The sequence below is a fragment of the Hoplias malabaricus genome, chromosome 14, assembly GCF_029633855.1.
Source record: "Hoplias malabaricus isolate fHopMal1 chromosome 14, fHopMal1.hap1, whole genome shotgun sequence".
Classification (NCBI taxonomy): domain Eukaryota; kingdom Metazoa; phylum Chordata; class Actinopteri; order Characiformes; family Erythrinidae; genus Hoplias; species Hoplias malabaricus.
In genome coordinates, this window is record NC_089813.1 from 27,768,730 (window position 1) to 27,786,661 (window position 17,932).

A 17,932-nucleotide genomic window follows, 5' to 3' on the forward strand; every position below is an offset into this window, starting at 1 on the left:
GTGTTGTTTTGCGTGTGTTTATAGACTTGCGTGTGTGTGTGTGTGTGTATGTGTATGGGGGGTGGGGGTGTTAGGGGGAGATCAAGAACCTCAAGCATCCCCCAAGTATCCTGAGGAACGCTTTTTCATCATTCGCTCCGCCCAGCGTGTACCGTCCCGCCTCCCCCCCCAACAGACTCCGTCCTCTCGGGCACAATAGACCCGCCCACTGTGTTTTGACTGTTATATGCGTTTCATATTGTCGCGGCTAAATTAACTCCATTGATTTACGCTCAGATTGCTCGTCACGACTCTGAGATGAATGTACAGGATTAACTGAGTGTATAAGTTCCCCCTTCGCCGGTCCGGACACTTGCTGTGTATCTTCGGCGGACTGCGGCCGTGCGAGAGTAGGGAGAATGGGCTGCTGCTCGGGGAGATGTGTGCTGATCTTCCTCTGCACTCTTCAACTGGTGAGAGACTGGGGATGTGTTTGAAAACAAAAGCTTTTTTTAACGACGTCTACGAGTAAGTTAGCGTCTCTCCAACAGAGTAATTCGAGGTGTTAGCCCGTTGTGAGCGCAGTGAGTTTGTTCAGACTTTGTGTAGCTGGGCTATGTTTAGGGCTAAGGGAGGGTGGTGGTCTTGTGTTTTGAAGTCTTAGCCGTTCATTGTTTGAAATGAGCAGCAGGCAACTGTGATTAGAACAAAGCAGTGAAATTAATGAATAAAGTACTACTTTGCTGCTTATTTTGAATTAAAATGGCATAAAAACATATTTCATTCATTTTATACACTGAAGAATAGCACTGACTCAAATTACTTCTTTATACATTCTATATATTTACCTCTGCATTAGTTGTCTGTTACACCCATCTTTGCCTCTGTTGCAATTTTAGATACCAATGATAACTGAGATTTTCCCCACATTTCTATTTCCTGTAATCTCAGTTTTAATAAGGTCTTTCTCTTTATGATTTAAGAAAAACTGCTATTTTCAAGGCCACTAAATTTGAATATATATATTTTAATAAAAAAGATGAATGAGTGTTCAAAAACAAGACATTTATGAGATAGTATTACAGGCTATTTTCTTCCTAACATGAGTGTTGCATTTTTTTTTCATAAACATAATACTTTTCAATCAAATGTTAATCATTTTGAATGAACTGTTGCATCTACAGGGCGGCAGGTAGTGTAGCAGTCACACAGCTCCAGGGACCTGGAGGTTGTGGGTTCATGTCCCACTCCGGGTGACTGTTTGTGTGGAGTTTGGTGTGTTCTCTCCATGTCCTCATGGGTTTGAGTGTGGGAGTGAGTGTGTGTCGCCCAGCAAAAGACTGGCGCCCCTTCCAGGGTGTGTTTATGTCTTGTGCCCTGTGATTCCAGGTAGGCTCCAGACCCACCTCGACCCTGAAATGGATAAGCACTTACAGACAATGAATGAATATTTATCATTTTGAATCTCCTAGTGCAAACTAATTCAGATTGGATTAACACTACTGCTGATTTACAAAGAGCAGTAGATAGATTCTGATTACAGTGTTATGGAAAGCTGCACTGCAGAGATATTTTCTGTTGTTTCCCACATTTTAGAGCTTATGTGACTCACATAATCCATCTGTGTGTGACTCAAACGTCCATCTGTGTAAGAATTCTGTTTTATATTGTTGTCTAAAAATCATATGACTTAAAATCAGTGTGAAATCAAACAGATTCCTTCCATACCATGATGTTTCATATGAGTCCAGTGTCAGGGACAGTCTCTGAGTTAGCTGAGCATATTTCTTGATGATAGGTGAGGAAGAAAGAAGGTGAAGGTGGAATGTGATTTTCCCTGACTGCTTTTGCATAGTGACATAATCAAAACTCACATTTGTTACGTGTAAGGAAAACAAAACACTTTGAGGAGAGAAAAAAAAGAATGTTTCTATGTTTTAATGGTATGCTATGAAGAGTCAATGGGTATGAACTAAAATTTTGTGTTAGAAAGTGGTTAATTTTTTCAGGTTGATGAGTTTATGACTAACTTATATTTAAACTTGTAAAATATTTGCAAAGCAGTCTAGCCAGTGATGGATGAATGAAAACTTTTGTGAACCTTCAATAACATGGGACATCTTTAGTCTACTGATATGAAGTAGATACAGGACGGTTTACATTATTTTGGCAGTTTTCACAAATTTGGCTGTAATAATATGTCTGTGATATGTTTACTGTGATAATTACATAAAAAAATTTTGCAAAAAATTGTAGCATTATTTAACCTACAATTTGAGCAAAAGAAAAAAAAAAGTTGATTTTCTTAACGTGTTACACATGAAGGTCAAAATGTGTCTCTCTGTTCCCGGGTCTGTTCTGAAGTCTATCCAGCATTAGTTTATATCATTGTTTAATTTGGTCAAAACGCCCAATATAAATACATGAATACAGGGATAAATATTTGCCAACCCTCTACATGTATTTATTTTTACATATCCATATTCTCTACTTTGTGTGAGGTGATGTTTGGAAGCAAACCTGTCTCATCAGACTTTGAAATATTACCACCTTTGAATTTGTAGCACTGAATTTTTTATTTTTTATTTTTTTTGCACTGAAATCTGAATTTTGCTGCTTTTGAATTAAGTCTTCAGATTTATACCTCTGAATATTTTGCTTCGAAATTATGCATCTGAATATAATTGCTCTTGAATAGAACTTGTGAATTTTCAAGAACACGTTTTCACTGTTATTATTCAAGATTTTAATAAATTCAGATAAAAAAATTCAAACAATATATTTCGAAATTCCTCAAATTCGGAGGACGAAATTGAGAAACCAAAATACGAGTTAAAAAAATTCAGAGTACACATCCGGGACACCAAGGACGAGCAATCGATTCATTAGGATTTTCTTCTCTTTCACCTTAAATGCTGCACTAGTTCCATTCTGTCGCCGCTAGATGGCGAAATATGAACACAACTTCTATACCGTGGAAAAACATTTCAAACATATTTAAACATATGTACATTTGACTTTCATTTGAACAGCACTAAGAAATAGAGCTTATACAAATAAAACTGAAGAAATTACTTAAACACAGGTTGTACAGTGTAATTGTCTTTGGCAGAGAGGATTTGGCAAATTTTTCATGGGCGCAACCCACATCCTCGGCTCCACTGCTCATCCCACAAATGCATGTTCCTTACAAATGTGGGACCACTGAAAAGGGAAATTAACAGGCTTTTCAATGGTATAACATTTATTGTCAAGAGGCATTGTTACAACAAAGAAATAATCTACAAACCTTCTGTAATATCAATTGCAGATTCTTGATAATCTGACAATAAAAAAATAAACATTCCATATTTACTCCAAAGTTCATGTTTCCAAATATTCTGTCATGTCACATGCTATATTCACAGGGCCATGACAAAATCTCCACAATAAAATTTCTTCATCTTGAGGATATCAATAGCCTGTTATGTTGTGTCTTCAATGAGCTTTTCAGATTTTTGAGACACTTTGAAAATAAAGAGATAATATCCGCGGAAGGAAGCTAAACGTAGTTTTTCCACGATGTGGAAGTTGTTTGTATTTCGCCATCTAGCGGCGACAGAATGAAACTAGTGCAGCATTTAAGGTGAAAAAGAAAATCCAAATGAATCGATTGCTCGTCCTTGGTGTCCCGGATGTTTACTCGGAATTTTAACTCGTATTTTGGTTTCTGAATTTCGTCTACCGAATTTGAGGAACTTCGAAATATATTGTTTGAATTTTTTGAGCTTGAATTTTTTTTTATCTGAATTTATTAATCTTGAATAATAACAGTGAAAACGTGTTCTTGAAAATTCACGAGTTCTATTCAAGAGAAATTTATATTCAGATGTATAATTTCTAAGCAAAATATTCAGAGGTATAAATCTGAAGACTTAATTCAAAAGCAGCAAAATTCAGATGTATAATTTCAGCGCAAAAAAAAAATCAGTGCTACAAATTCAAAGGTAATAATATTATATAATAAAGTCTGATGAGACAGATTTGCTTCCATAGTGTGTGTGTGATTGTATACAAGTAGAAATTTCATAGCTCAGTCCTGGTGGGTTTCCTCTTCATGTGGAATGATCCAGTGATGGCATTTTGTGAACTATTGTAGTACAAATGCACAATTGTAGTATTGTGTATTATTCTAGTACAATAATGTAATAAACTGGTTTTGTGAGAGTTTGCATGTAAACAGGTCAGTTTTTTTTGAAGGCTTCCACAGTAACAAGGGGTTAGGTCACTGATTTTTAGCGCTAGAATAAGCAAATAAAGCATGCAAATCAGGTAGCATCAAAGGGAAAGCTCACTGGCAACAGGTATTCAATTACAAAGTTATAGTACATAATGGAAAGGAATCAAAATGCCACAACAGTACTTGGAGACACATATAAGAGGTTGTATACAAATTATTGACATTTTGCCATATTGTTGTATGTCCACAGGGTAAACATCAGAGACCATATTTCAATTTATGTAATTTCCAGTCAAGTGGTGATATCAGAAAAGTTATAATTTTAAGTTTAGCGTTAGCCTCCAGCACAAAATATATTATCTATTTAGAGCTTCTATTCTTTTCAGGAAACATGTAGAAATGAACACTAGACAAAATTAAATCAAATTAAAAAGCAAGTATATGTATTAAAAAAATAATGCAGTCATTTTAGAATAATAATATAGCATAGGGCTATCACAATAAATGCAATATGTAATACCATATTTACCACCCAAAGAGGGAATGGCAAGTAACCATCACAACTATAATGTACAGGTGCTGGTCATTAAAAAAAAAATGAAAAAGTTGATTTATTTCAGTAATTCCATTCAAAAAGTGAAACTTGTATATTATACTCATTCATTACGCACAGACTGATATAATTCAAGTGTTTATTTATTTTAATCTGATGATTATAACTGACAAATAATGAAAACCCCAAATTCAGTTCATTCATTATCTGTAACTGCTTATCCAGTTCAGGGTCGAGTTGGGTCCAGAGCCTACCTGGAATCATTGGACGCAAGGCAGGAATACACCCTGGAGGGGGCGCCAGTCCTTCACAGGGCAACACACACACATTCACTCACACACTCACACTTACGGACACTTTTGAGTCGCCAATCCCCTAAATTCAGTATGTCAGAAAATTTGAATATTACTTAAGACCAATACAAAAATCAAATCTGACAAAAAAAAGGACTTTTAGAAACTGAAAAATATGAGCATGTACAGCACTCAATACTTAGTTGGAGCTCCTTTTGTCTGAATTACTGCAGCAATGCCGTGTGGCATGAAGTCGATCAGTCTGTGGCACTGCTCAGGTGTTATGAGAGCCAAGGTTGCTCTGATAGTGGCCTTCAGCTCTTCTTCATTGTTGGGTCTGGCGTATTGCATCTTCCTCTTCACAATTATAGAAACAAATTTTCTATAGGGTTAAGGTCAGGCGAGTTTGCTGGCCAATTAAGAACAGGGAACCCATGGTCATTAAACCACGTACTGGTACCTTTGGCACTGTGTGCAGGTGCTAAGTCCTGTTGGAAAATGAAATCTGCATCTCCATGAAGTTGGTCAGCAGCAGGAAGCATGAAGTGCTCTAAAACCTCCTGGTAGATGGCTGCTTTGACCTTGGACCTCAGAAAACACAGTGGACCAACACCAGCTGATGACATGGCACCCCAAACCATCACTGACTGTGGAAACTTTACACTGGATCTCAAGAAACATGGATTCTGGGCCTCTCCTCTCTTCCTCCAGACTCTGGGACCTTGATTTCCAATGGAAATGCAACATTTACTTTCATCAGAGAACATAACTTTGGACCAATCAGCAGCACTCCAGTCCGTTTTGGAAGTGATGCTTCTGACGCTGTCTCTTGTCACTTGAGTGGCTTGACACAAGGAATGTGACAGCTGAAACCCATGTTTTGCATACGTCTCTGTGTGTGGTGGTGGTTCTTGAATCACTGACTCCAGCTGTAGTCCAGTCTTTGTGAATCTCCCCCACATTTTTGAATGGGTTTTTTTTCACAATCCTCTCCAGGGTGTGGTTATCCCTATCGCTTGTACACTTTTTTTTCTACCACATCTTTTCTTTCCCTTCGCCTTTCTATTATTGTGCTCATTTCAGATTTCAAGCAAATGAGAAGGGAGACTCAGCCAATTCAAATGAGGCAATATGCAAAACTGTGCAAGAAATGGGGAAATACAGGATGGGCCATTTAAATGGATACACCTTAATAAAATGGGAATGGTTGGTGATATTAACTTCCTGTTTGTGACACAGTAGTATATGGGAGGGGGGAAACTTTTCAAGATGGGTGGTGACCATGGCGGCCAATTTGAAGTCAGCCATTTTGGATCCAACTTTTGTTTTTTCAATGGGAAGAGGGTCATGTAACACATCAAACTTGTTTGTGCCACAAACAGGAAGTTAACATCACCAACCATTCCCATTTTATTAAGGTGTATCCATATAAATGGTCCACCCTGTACATCAAATTTAAGATCTCATTTAGCTACCTGAAATCCAGCTATCAAAGCCCAGCTCCCTCCACCAGCACCAAGTAATGGAGCAGCGTCTAAATGAACAGTTCAGGCAGGTTCTAGTCGACAATTAGTATAGCAACAGAATCAGAATAAATTGAGTAATTTGTGGCAGTAACATTTCATTCATTTCATTCTCAACAACTCAGTGTTGAGCGCCATTAAATCACAGCACAGAAAATTCTTTCACAGCGACAACAATAACCTAGCATAATCTAAATGTTCTGTTTTTCCAGAGTACTGTAAAAATGTCATCAAATATTGGTTAGAATTATGATTAAAATATGATAAAGAAAATATTTTTTTTGCCAAAAAATACATATACTTTTGTGTATCCCTATTATTCAGAACTCTGCATCTTCAGTCATACTCCTTTTTTAAAGTTATATTCACCTAAGGCTGTGACTGAAAGGGTCTAGCTATCGGCAGTGTCCAACTGGATTCAGTCTACACCTGCACCAATGTAATTGACATTCAGATCATTCAGCCATGGATGTTTCATCACAGTCACACTGCACCATTCAGGTCTGCAGCGATATGGAGGAAATTCTGTAGTGTGATTTAGTGGCTAGATACTGGAGATGTGATATACCTTTAAACAGCTGTTTTGCCAAGACTGGCATCATGATTACAGACTAAATTATTGTGCAGCAGTTCATATTGCCTTATTTCTATTTAGCTTAGTTAAAATATATTTTCATGCTTTAGTATTCACTATGTCCATGATATGCTCAAAAAGGGATATTGTTTATTAGGATAGCAATATTTCTAACAATGACCATAAAATATCTTCCTACCTATTCATTCACACGATCAGCTTATGCATAAAAAAACACATTATTCTGAATGGAGAATGGAGCTTTATGTGTGCCTCTAAGCAGTTTTGCTTATGAAGGAGATATTTCTTATGTGACTTGTATGTGGTGTCAGTTGGTGATCAAAGGCTTTTGCTGTAGAAAGCAGTCGCAGTGTAATAATAAGAGAGATGTGGATGGGTGTGTGTGGGGGGGATGGGTGGACAGTGGGAGAGAAGAGTGGGCTGTGGTTTTATGATTGCTGTAGAACAATATGAAAAAGAACAGGTCCCCCACCCCACCCCCCAGTTCCCGCCCTTTTACCTCTCAGATGAGTGATCAAGTGACTGACCTCGAAGTAAAACCTTCATCTCCCCAACCCATCCATCACTTGCTCACTCTCTCTCTCTTTCTCTGTGACATGCATTGTACCCCCTTGGCTCTGTTACCTAGGCAACCTTGAGTGAAAAACTAGCCTGTGGAAAAACAGAGGCAGTGTATTTTTTGTGCATCTCTGGAGACCCAGCTGTGATGGGGGTCTTCAGGATCACTGAGATCAAGACCCATAGGTCGGTCTTTATTCTGAAACAGCATAGCAGTTTTATAAAACCTGGGGACATATAGATAATTCTTACGGTTTGCAAGATATGGCGGCAACAGAAATTGAATTCAAAAATGTAATGCAAAAATGTATTATTATTATTATTAATAATAATAATAATAATAATAATTATTATTATTATTATTCATCCGGTACAGGAATGTACAACACATAATTATGATTGATTGCATGGTGCCCTATCACTCACTCATTACAATGGATAACTTCATAACCTGCATAGGGAATTCTCAAGGTCTAGGCAATAAAACCTGCATTGTAAATGATTAAATAAGATTTTCTGCTAAATACATAAATCTAAGCCTTTATAATAATTGAATGTAATACTTACTGTTTTGTAGTATATAAAAGTAAAAATCCATATTGGTTTTAATTATTTTTGATGTTTTTAAATGCAAATCTGCCCAAAATGTGGCCAAATTCAGCCAAAGCATGATGAATTATTTACAGATTTATTAATCACTTGTTATCATTATCTGCCAATGAACTCAGAATTGATGCCACCTGTTTCTGTAATGTTATTATATACAAACTCAGATAACTGCATCAGTTGTTGTACTAGGAATATGTATCATATAAATATCTCTCTCTCTTTTCCTCTAGATCACTGCTTTGGAGAGGCAGGCATTTGATTTTCTTGGTTACCAGTGGGCTCCCATCCTGGTTAACTTTCTTCACATCATTGTAGTCATCCTTGGTCTGTTTGGAACCATACAATACCATCCCCGCTATGTTATTTTGGTATGTAAACTTTTTTTTGCACATATATTCTCCATGATCTCAACTATTATGGTATACAATAAATATATAGCCAGTTGCTGTTGACAGAAGTCATCAGTGCTTAAGCAAATAAAATTTTCACATGAATGGATTTGTTATATTTATTATATAATTAGCCTATTTTAGTTTTTCTGAGTGGTTCAAATTATTTACGCAGAATATAAATATTTCCCACAGCAATAACTTTCACAGCTACATGATTTTTTTTTTTTTTGTATCAAATGTGTTGTAAATTGGGTGTGTTTTTGTGTATTTTATTGGGGCCAATACATGTAAATTATGTAGGTATACTAGGTAGTATTTATTGTACCTTAAAATTACAGCTTCTGAGTTATTGTGGTGTTTCACTGACCTTTAATAGGGAGAATAGAGCCTCTGTCATTGCTACTTGAAGCTGAACAATGCAGGAACCTCCAGACCAACACCACCTTTGATTTCAGGACAGTGCACTAAAATTGAATTACACTCTGCAACTGCAGGGGGAGCCCAGGAGCAAAAATACCAAATCTTATCTAGTGTTCCTTTTAAAGGAAGCAGAAAAAGAATCATTGTGCAAAAGTCAGGAAATACATTGGACAGAGTGCCAGTTAATCACAGGGACCCACACACTCATCCAATCACTCCCACATGTGGACAATTTGCAGAACCATGAAAATAAATGAATCTGAATGAATGAATAATTATCTGCATGCAATGCAATGATACTCATTATCCTCATATACTTACACTCATATATCTTATTCCCTCACAGTACATAGTCTGGACTGTTTTCTGGGTGACGTGGAATATCTTCATCTGTTGCCTTTACCTTGATCTGGGAGGTCTTTCTAAGGTAAGAGGCCCCATGCTTTACACTTTTTATTTATTCGCATGTACCATTTTATTATATATAAATCATATTGCTGCACTTTGTAGGTTTACAGTTATTTACTGCTGCTGATTTTTTTTTCCCTTACACAATTTATCTGGCATGGAGAGTGAAAGAAAGGGACCACTTTACGTCCACCAATGGACAGATATCATTTGACTATTCTCATCACAACAGTAATACAACAGAGTTGTATTGGTATTTTGTTATGAAGGTATCACACGCAGTCATTTACTGGGAGTACCCAATAAACTGAATCTAATAAATTACAGTGGAAAAAAAAATCTGTATGGTCCCTTTGTCTTGGAACTCTCTGTCCGTTATCCCCCTAGAGCAAGCTGAAACATGCACACGTGACAACAGCACATATTTTCACTGTCTTTCAGACTATCTTATTTGAATATGAGCCAAGAGAATTCAACACTGTTTTTGCATGGAATTGATGTATGACTTTCTTCTTGTGTTATAGAGGTTTAAGTTCCATTTTGAAGTGGTGGGCTTTGTTAAGGAAAACCTATTATTGTACTCTCAAGCCCAAGTGGCTTTATAATTGTAGCATATCTGTTTTGTATGTTGTTTTCTGGGGACTCAGTGGCCACACATATCCAACAGTTGAGATTTATTTTGGTTAACCTTTTTGAATACTTCAAAAAGTAGTATTTTTGCAGCTTTTATATAAGCTGTTCTGAACTGTTGAGCTGTTTGACTGTTCTCTCACAAAAGTTGGGACAAATTGCTGAGCCCAGACCTATCTTTGCTACTTTTTTTAAAAAACCAAATCATGATACATTCACCTGCTATGAGTTTATTCATTCATTGTCTGAAACTGCTTATCCAGTCCAGGGTCGAAGTGAGTCCAGAGCCTACCCAGAATCACATGAATGTTTAAGATAGTTAGTTTTAATTGTATTTTACCAAATGTCCTAACCTTTCCCAAAATTGAGTATGTATGTAAATGCATACACACTTTGGAAATATTAATTATTATTAATTGTTACTGCTGATCCAGTTGAGGGTTGTAGTGGGTCTGGAGCCTACCCGGAATCATTGGGCGCAAGGCGGGAACAGACCCTGGAGGGAGTGCTAGTCTTTTACAGGGCAACACACACACACAAACACACCTATGGACACTTTTGAGTCACCACTCCACATACCAACATGTGTTTGTGGACCGTGGGAGGAGGAAACCCACGCAAACATGGGGAGAACACACCAAACTCCTCACAGACAGTCATCTGGAGTAGGATTTGAACCCACAACCTCTAGGGCCCTGGAGCTGTGTGACTGTGACAGTACCTGCTTTAAAAAACATTTTAATGGTTTGTGGTATGAGTCATTTTCAAACACCACTTGTGTTCAGTTCTTCACATTGTTCTTTATGAGCAGCATCCATAGGCAGCTGGCAGGCTGTACATGCCTTCCCCACCTGTGTTTCTGTCCCTGAACCTCAGAAGCCCCATCTCTCTTCCTAGATTACACACACACACACACACACACACACACACACACACACAAAAAAACTTGTGTACACAGTCTGCAACAAGCTAGCAGCTAGTGTAGATGTGTCGGGTGCCACAATTTCCCAAGTCTTTTCCTTTACATGCCTGTGACATGAATGTGCAGTATTTTATTGGTTGTATACTTAAAGAATATTACAAACTAGGTCAGCTGCTGATATGTATGTTTCTGTGACATAAAATATAAAATATATAAAGGAGCATTCTATGGAATAATTTTACTCAAAAAACTCAAAATACCTCTTTTTACTATGGTACAATCCTGTTGTATTACATGCAAAATGTGAATTGGCATATGCTTGATAAAATAAGCAAGGCTTTCCTTGAAAAGACCAGGTCAGGGTGGCAGCATGTGTCTCCAAATCCTGTATATATCATTCAGCTTTAACAGTGCCTTCACAGATATGCATTCATGCCTTATGCAGTAATGCACCCCAAACCATTACAGAATCTGGCTTTTTAACTGTGCACTTATTCCAAGCTTGATGGTCCCTCTCGTGTTTTGCCCAGAGGATGTGGCATCTATAATTTACACAAATTATTTAAAATTTTGATTCATCAGACCACAGGACACTTTTCCATTTCAGTCAATCTTAAATGAGCCGAAGCTCAGAGCAGTCAGCTGTGTTTCTGAAACCTGTCTATAAACCAGTATGTATATTCTTGTAACTTTACACACTTTACCTCATTCACACTTTTTGAAATGTGCTGCTATGTATATATATATAATTATATATATAATATATATATAATTTTTAAACAATACCTTTTCTGGGTTTCAACCTTACCTTTCTTATAATTTATGAAATATATCACTAAAACCTTTGCTAAAAATTAAAGGCATTGACTGTGTTGTGTCAGTAATATAGTATACTGGTATAAATAAAGTTTTTTTTTCTCCCTTTAATCAGTTATTCATTCATCTCCCCTTCATCATGGTCACGGTCATGGTGATCAAATGAAAGAAGCTCTTAACTTTTAAGGGCATATATGTGTTCCCACACTTAGGTTACACACTGCATAACATTTAGTTTCATGGTTGTTACAGAATTGATGGTATAATTTAATAAAAATTTAGTAAATACATAATCAGCCCAGGTTTCAGGCATTTTTATTATTTATTTAATTTATAGGTTACATTCACAGAACATGTGAATGTTTGTGTGATCCTTTGCTTAAAGGAAATTTTTCAGTGGGCCAACTCTCCATATAACCTACACTTTAGGGCATGGATTCATGGTAATCTCTCCTATTTTGTTTAGGAAAGTGACTACATGTCTCTGGGGCTGTCTTCACATGGATCCTGGTGGAAGGATATTGGACCAGGCTGCGAGAACAAGGACTTTCCAGTGGCTAAGTGGCAGAGTGAAGACAGCCCTGCATTGATCTCTACTCTGGGCTGTGTGCTAGAGTACCAGTACATAGAGGTTCTGCACAGTGCACTGCAACTGGTAATTTCTGTAAGTACAACCAGCCCAAAGCATGCTGGTTATGAAAAAATGATACTGTCCAATTGAACTCTAATGATATATTTTTCAGTTTTCTTAAGTTATAAATAAATTCTAAAATAAAATGTAAAGGCACTAATACAAATCAAACAAACAGATCATGTGAAAAGAAGTTGTTCCAAAATAATATAATTACATCAGCACAATATAAGTACGCTTTCTATTTTTCAAAATGGCAAAATACTGTAAGCACTGCTAAACAAAACCACCAACATACACTAGACTGTTCTTTGGAGAGTGTGTGTTACTCATACATGAATGGTTTCATTTCTGTGTTCACCCCCAGCTGCTGGGATTTGTATTTGGCTGCTATGTGGTTAGCGTCTTCAGTGAAGAAGAGGACACTTGTAAGTGACTAACATTACTGAAAACGTTTGTCATGACTTTCGATATGTTCTTGATCATATCACTGTTTTTCTGTAAATTGTGTTCTGTGGCTTTTCAGTAGAATTCATTACTCAAGATGAGAATACTGTCTGCTCTACCTTCATGGAGGAACATTTTCCTGGGTTACATCGCCAGAACACAAGTCTAGTTTTAAATACTAAACTGGTACTAAAATGGTTGTCTAGAGCAGTACCAAAGAAGGAACTTATTTCATTCCCTAAAACTCCTTTTAGTGTATTTATAAATACACTATGTGATTGAAGTTTTCAAATATGAATAAAATGTATATATATATATATAACAACGACTATATTTAACTGATAAAACTAAACCGTGAAAATGAGAATTTAATGTGATGTTCTTGTTATTTTGGACACTCACTCTACATTCAAGCAAAACTACAGTACATATGAAAGCAAGAAGCATGCAGTTAATTGGTTGCTATATTGTATGTGTCTAACTTTATGTACTGATTTGTGCTCTTATTTCAGACCTATACAAGTGAAATGTGTCCAGCTGACATGCAAACATTAAGCCAAAAAGAGATGAAGAGCAAGATGACCATGATTATCTTCCCATATTACTTTTAACTTCTGAGGACTGTGCTCATATCTGAGATAGCAACAAGAGAAGCATCCAGTACATATTTGATTTCTCTCACATAAACATGTATGCGATGCAGAAATTTTTTTTATCAAATATTTTATGTGATAAAGATGAGTATATTTTTGGTGACATTGTGAACATCCTGTTATGTACTGTTTTTTTATTGTCCAAAAGGTAGGTTACATAGTCAGACACCACAGGCTTTTTATTCCAGTTTAAGTCTAACAAATAATTAAACGTAATGTAATACTAAATATAAAAATGAAAACTTAAAAAAATGGGGTGGTTTCACAGACAAGGGTTAAGCTTAGTCCTGGGATACACAGCATTTTTAATTGTGATTTTCCATTGAAAGGAGGATATAGCCCAGGACTAGCCTCAATGTCTGTCTAGGATACCACCCCAATATTTGTCTCAGTATTTAACCTGTTTACCCTTCACCTTTACAGCCTCAGTTCCTTCAGGAAACATACTTTCCTCTTTACTAGAATATTTGTAAGCTCCAAAGTTCAGTCTTCAAGTTACTGCATTTTCTTATGCAGTTTCATATAATCCAAGAAATACTAAAAATATTCAGTCTGAAATCTGCCTTGGTCAGTCCATATTTCTGAGAATACCTGCAGCTTCTTTCTTTGATTTACAAGCCTTTTTGTGTCTATTTTGTTGTCTCAGTAATGACATCTTGACAGGTACACATTCTTTAAAACCCAGTGTTGAGTTATCTTCTCTCAGTGGAAGGACACAAAGAAACAATCTCTGTTTTTTCCCAGATCTGAAGCAAGTGTGAGGTTTGATTTTTTTCCCCCCATTTAATATGTATTAAAACTGTTTATCTTGAGGTGATAATTTTGTTGGTCTACAATGGTTACTATTTTTTCTGGAAATTAAATGACAAGTAGTCTCTAACTTTTGCAGAGATTTGTAAATATGTAAGGGGTAAATATGTGAGAGGTCCATATAATGTTTGCTGTGAAGGAAAATAGCTAATTCTGTTGTAATAACATTAACACTGTATAATAATTTTGTGTGTGCAGATATTGTTGTAAATGTAACTTTATTTTAATACAAACACCATTACTAGAAAAGTCAGAATGCACAATGTAAATTAAAACAGAATGCAATAATGTACAAATCATTGTAGTATTGGTTTAAACCCTATATTTAGCTTAAAATACTAAAAAGCAAATATTTCAGTTGTTGAAACTCATAGCTTTTACCACTTTTTGAAAAATGTGTGCCCATTTTTAATTTGATGACAGCAACGTATTCCAAAAAAAGTTGTGTAATGCTACAACATTACACTAGGTTAATTACCGACAGGCCATTGACATGACTGGGTTTAAAATGAGCAACTCAGAGAGGCTGAGTGTTTCAGAAATAATAGTCTTTGGGCAAATAATGAAACAAAAAGTTTCTAAATGTAAAATAGCAAAGAACCATCATCTACAGTACATAATAAAGTCAAAAGATTTAGAGAATCTGGAGAAATCTCTATATGCAGGTGGTCAAGTTAATCAATACTGACTGGCTGTGATCTTTGGGCCTTAACGTGGCAGTGGATTACACACTGGATTTTGTAGTGGAAATCACAGCATGGGCTCAGAAACACTTTCTAAAACAACTGTCTTTGATCACAGATAATCGCTGCATCTACAAATGCAAGTTAAAACTCACTAATGCATATAATAACCCATATATAAAACAGGATCCAAAAATGCTGCTGCCTTTTCTGGGCACAAGCTCATTTAAGATCGACTGATTGGAAGTTAAAAAAATGTCCAAAGGTATGAAAAATCAAAATCTAAAATTTGTTTAGGAAATGACATCCACCAGGAAGTAATTATTTCAATAAAGCAAACTAATCCACATTCTGTATGCATTACAGCAGTATGGCTCCTTAAGAAAAGATACTGGGTGTTTAATTAATCCAGACCAGTCACCCATTGAAAACAATCGGTTCATTATCAAATAAAAAACACTTTAACAAAGACCCAGAGCAGCTCAGCACCTGAAACCCTGTATCAAGCATGAATGGGAAAACATTTCACTTTGAAAACAACAGCAGTTGTTCTCGTTTTCCAAATGTGTACAGAGATTTGTTAATAGAAGGGTTGCTGCAACACAGTAGTAAACGGGCACCATCCCAAAGTTTTTGGAAGGTTTGTTGGTATCAATCTCAAAAACGTTTTTACTGTTTCAACATTTGAAATTTTGTTTTTGTACTGTTTTCGCTTAAATGTAGCCTAGGCTTTAAATGATTAACAAATTATTGCATTCCATTTTTAATTAGATTTCTCCCAGTGTCCCCACTGTTTCTGTATTGGGGTTTGTATCTGTGAGCATAGCATTTATTCATTCATTGTATGTAACTGTTTATCCAGTTCAGGGTCGTGTGGGGCCAGAGCCTACACGGAATCACTTGGTGCAAAGCAGGAACACACCCTGGAAGGAGCACCAGTCCTTCGCAGGGTGACACACACTCACACCTATGGACACTTTTGAGTGTGTTTTTGAACCATGGGAGGAAACTGGAGCACCTGGAGGAAACCCATGCAGACACAGGGAGAACACACCCAACTCCTCACAGACAGTGACCCGGAACCCACAAACTCGAGGACACTGGAGCTGTGTTACAGTGACACTACCTGCTACGCCATTGTGCTTCCCGCATTTATTACAGCTGCTTATTTTAATGGGCATCTTTTTATTCAATATTAATGTGCACTTGCTGCAACTTGATATATGTCTATCTTTTGTAAAATAATTTATTGGTGAAATATTTAAAAACTTTAGTGCTTTAATTGATATTTCTTGCTATATACACATGCATACGACCCTGTTTAAAGTTGTAGACTTGATGGGGACACCTAGTGGCCACAGCAGGAAAGCTCGGGTTTAATTTGTGCTCCCCCACCCCCACTTCAAGTCATTTCATCATTTCTTAAATTCAGCCAGAACTTAGGATATCACGCTACTCAAACAGAGAAGAGTCTATGCTCTATTCACTGTTCTACTGTGGGTAGTTCCTAAGCCCTTTGAATTTTTCGGTGTAAGACTTAATGGTAATGCATTGTAATTGATCAGTGATGTGGTGCTAAATACAGAAACTCCATCTCATTTTACCTGCTTTTGTTTCTCTCTCACACACAGATGCTTTAAGCACTCTAGAGAAATTAAACTGCAGGCCCACTATGTGGAAGGTAACTCTCCGGAGGATTCATTATCTTTTACATCCTCTTCCTAGCCTTACATAGTCTCTTAAAGTGGCACACTTTGAAAAGTGCTTGAATCTGCAAGATTCATAACCCCCACAGCACATAGACTTAGATTACAACAATCTACCTTTATAACACAGTACACTTGCCTGAATAATTGTTACCACCTTTTTGGAATATGAGGTTCAAAGAAGACCAGCTCCAAAAAGACAGGCATTACCTCAGTGTATAGGATTATGCCCCAAAGTATATTATACAGTATCCTATGCCTGGTATTTTGCTTCTGAAAGCAGAATAAAATTATTCTCAGTAATTTGGACTTTAGTTTGTAGGATGTCCATTAAATTAAAAAATAATAATAATAATTAAACAGGTGTATAAGAGAAATTTTAGTTATTTTCTTACAAGAAGACGAGATTATAACAAATGTGATTCTAAGATTTTTTTGTGTAATCTAAAATTAGATTTGGCCTTTTATATTACAAAACATAGAATCAGTGCTATATATAATAAAAGCCTTCTTAATTTCTGCCTCAGGCTACATATACCTATAAAAGAGAATTAATCAACACAATTACAATCAGTAAGTGTGGGAGCTTTGTTGACCTTTCCTTGAACAAATTAATTTGTTAAAACCTGCAGTTGTTACAATATTTGTTACAGTTTTGCAAATTGAAAAAAGAGAAAAGTTGTTAATAAATACAACTAAAACAAGGGCCATCAGGCCAACATCAAAGCTTCAGCAGGTGAGATGAAAAAGGGAAAATCTCTGAATAGGCCAATATATTTCATAAATTATTTTTTGTTTAGTGTGAAGAATGGCTGTGCCATTCAGAACTGAAATGTGCATCCTATATAACCATGACACACTATCATTTTATTTTATCATATAACTTTGAGACACAAACATGAAAAGCAACCACAATGTTCTACTGGTTTTGCATGTTGACCGTTTCAAAACATTCATTTAATTTTCATCACCTTCTAAGTGTGTGTGTGTGTGTGCGTGTTTATTTACAGTATGTTCATTTACATCATGGGGAGCAAAATCTATTCATGAACGCACAAGTCACAAGTGTATGTCTCCTTTGCTGA

General features: G+C 36.4%; 1 protein-coding gene across 1 annotated transcript; it reads left to right on the forward strand.

Annotated features, from left to right (window-relative positions):
- The first annotated feature begins 256 nt into the window (after positions 1-256).
- On the forward strand, positions 257-16,711 carry nkain5 (sodium/potassium transporting ATPase interacting 5). The gene is made up of 6 exons (XM_066644038.1): positions 257-452; positions 8,560-8,697; positions 9,488-9,568; positions 12,384-12,581; positions 12,916-12,976; positions 13,508-16,711. Exons 1-6 carry the CDS (start codon positions 399-401, stop codon positions 13,519-13,521), a joined length of 546 nt encoding a protein of 181 aa, XP_066500135.1. The 5' UTR covers positions 257-398; the 3' UTR covers positions 13,522-16,711.
- Positions 16,712-17,932: the final 1,221 nt, after the last annotated feature.

Coding starts and splice junctions, on each gene's coding strand:
- nkain5 (XM_066644038.1), top strand. CDS start 399: ATGGGCTGCTGCTCGGGGAGATGTGTGCTGATCTTCCTCTGCACTCTT. Junction 453..8,559: donor TCCTCTGCACTCTTCAACTG/GTGAGAGACTGG, acceptor CTTTTCCTCTAG/ATCACTGCTTTGGAGAGGCA. Junction 8,698..9,487: donor ATCCCCGCTATGTTATTTTG/GTATGTAAACTT, acceptor ATTCCCTCACAG/TACATAGTCTGGACTGTTTT.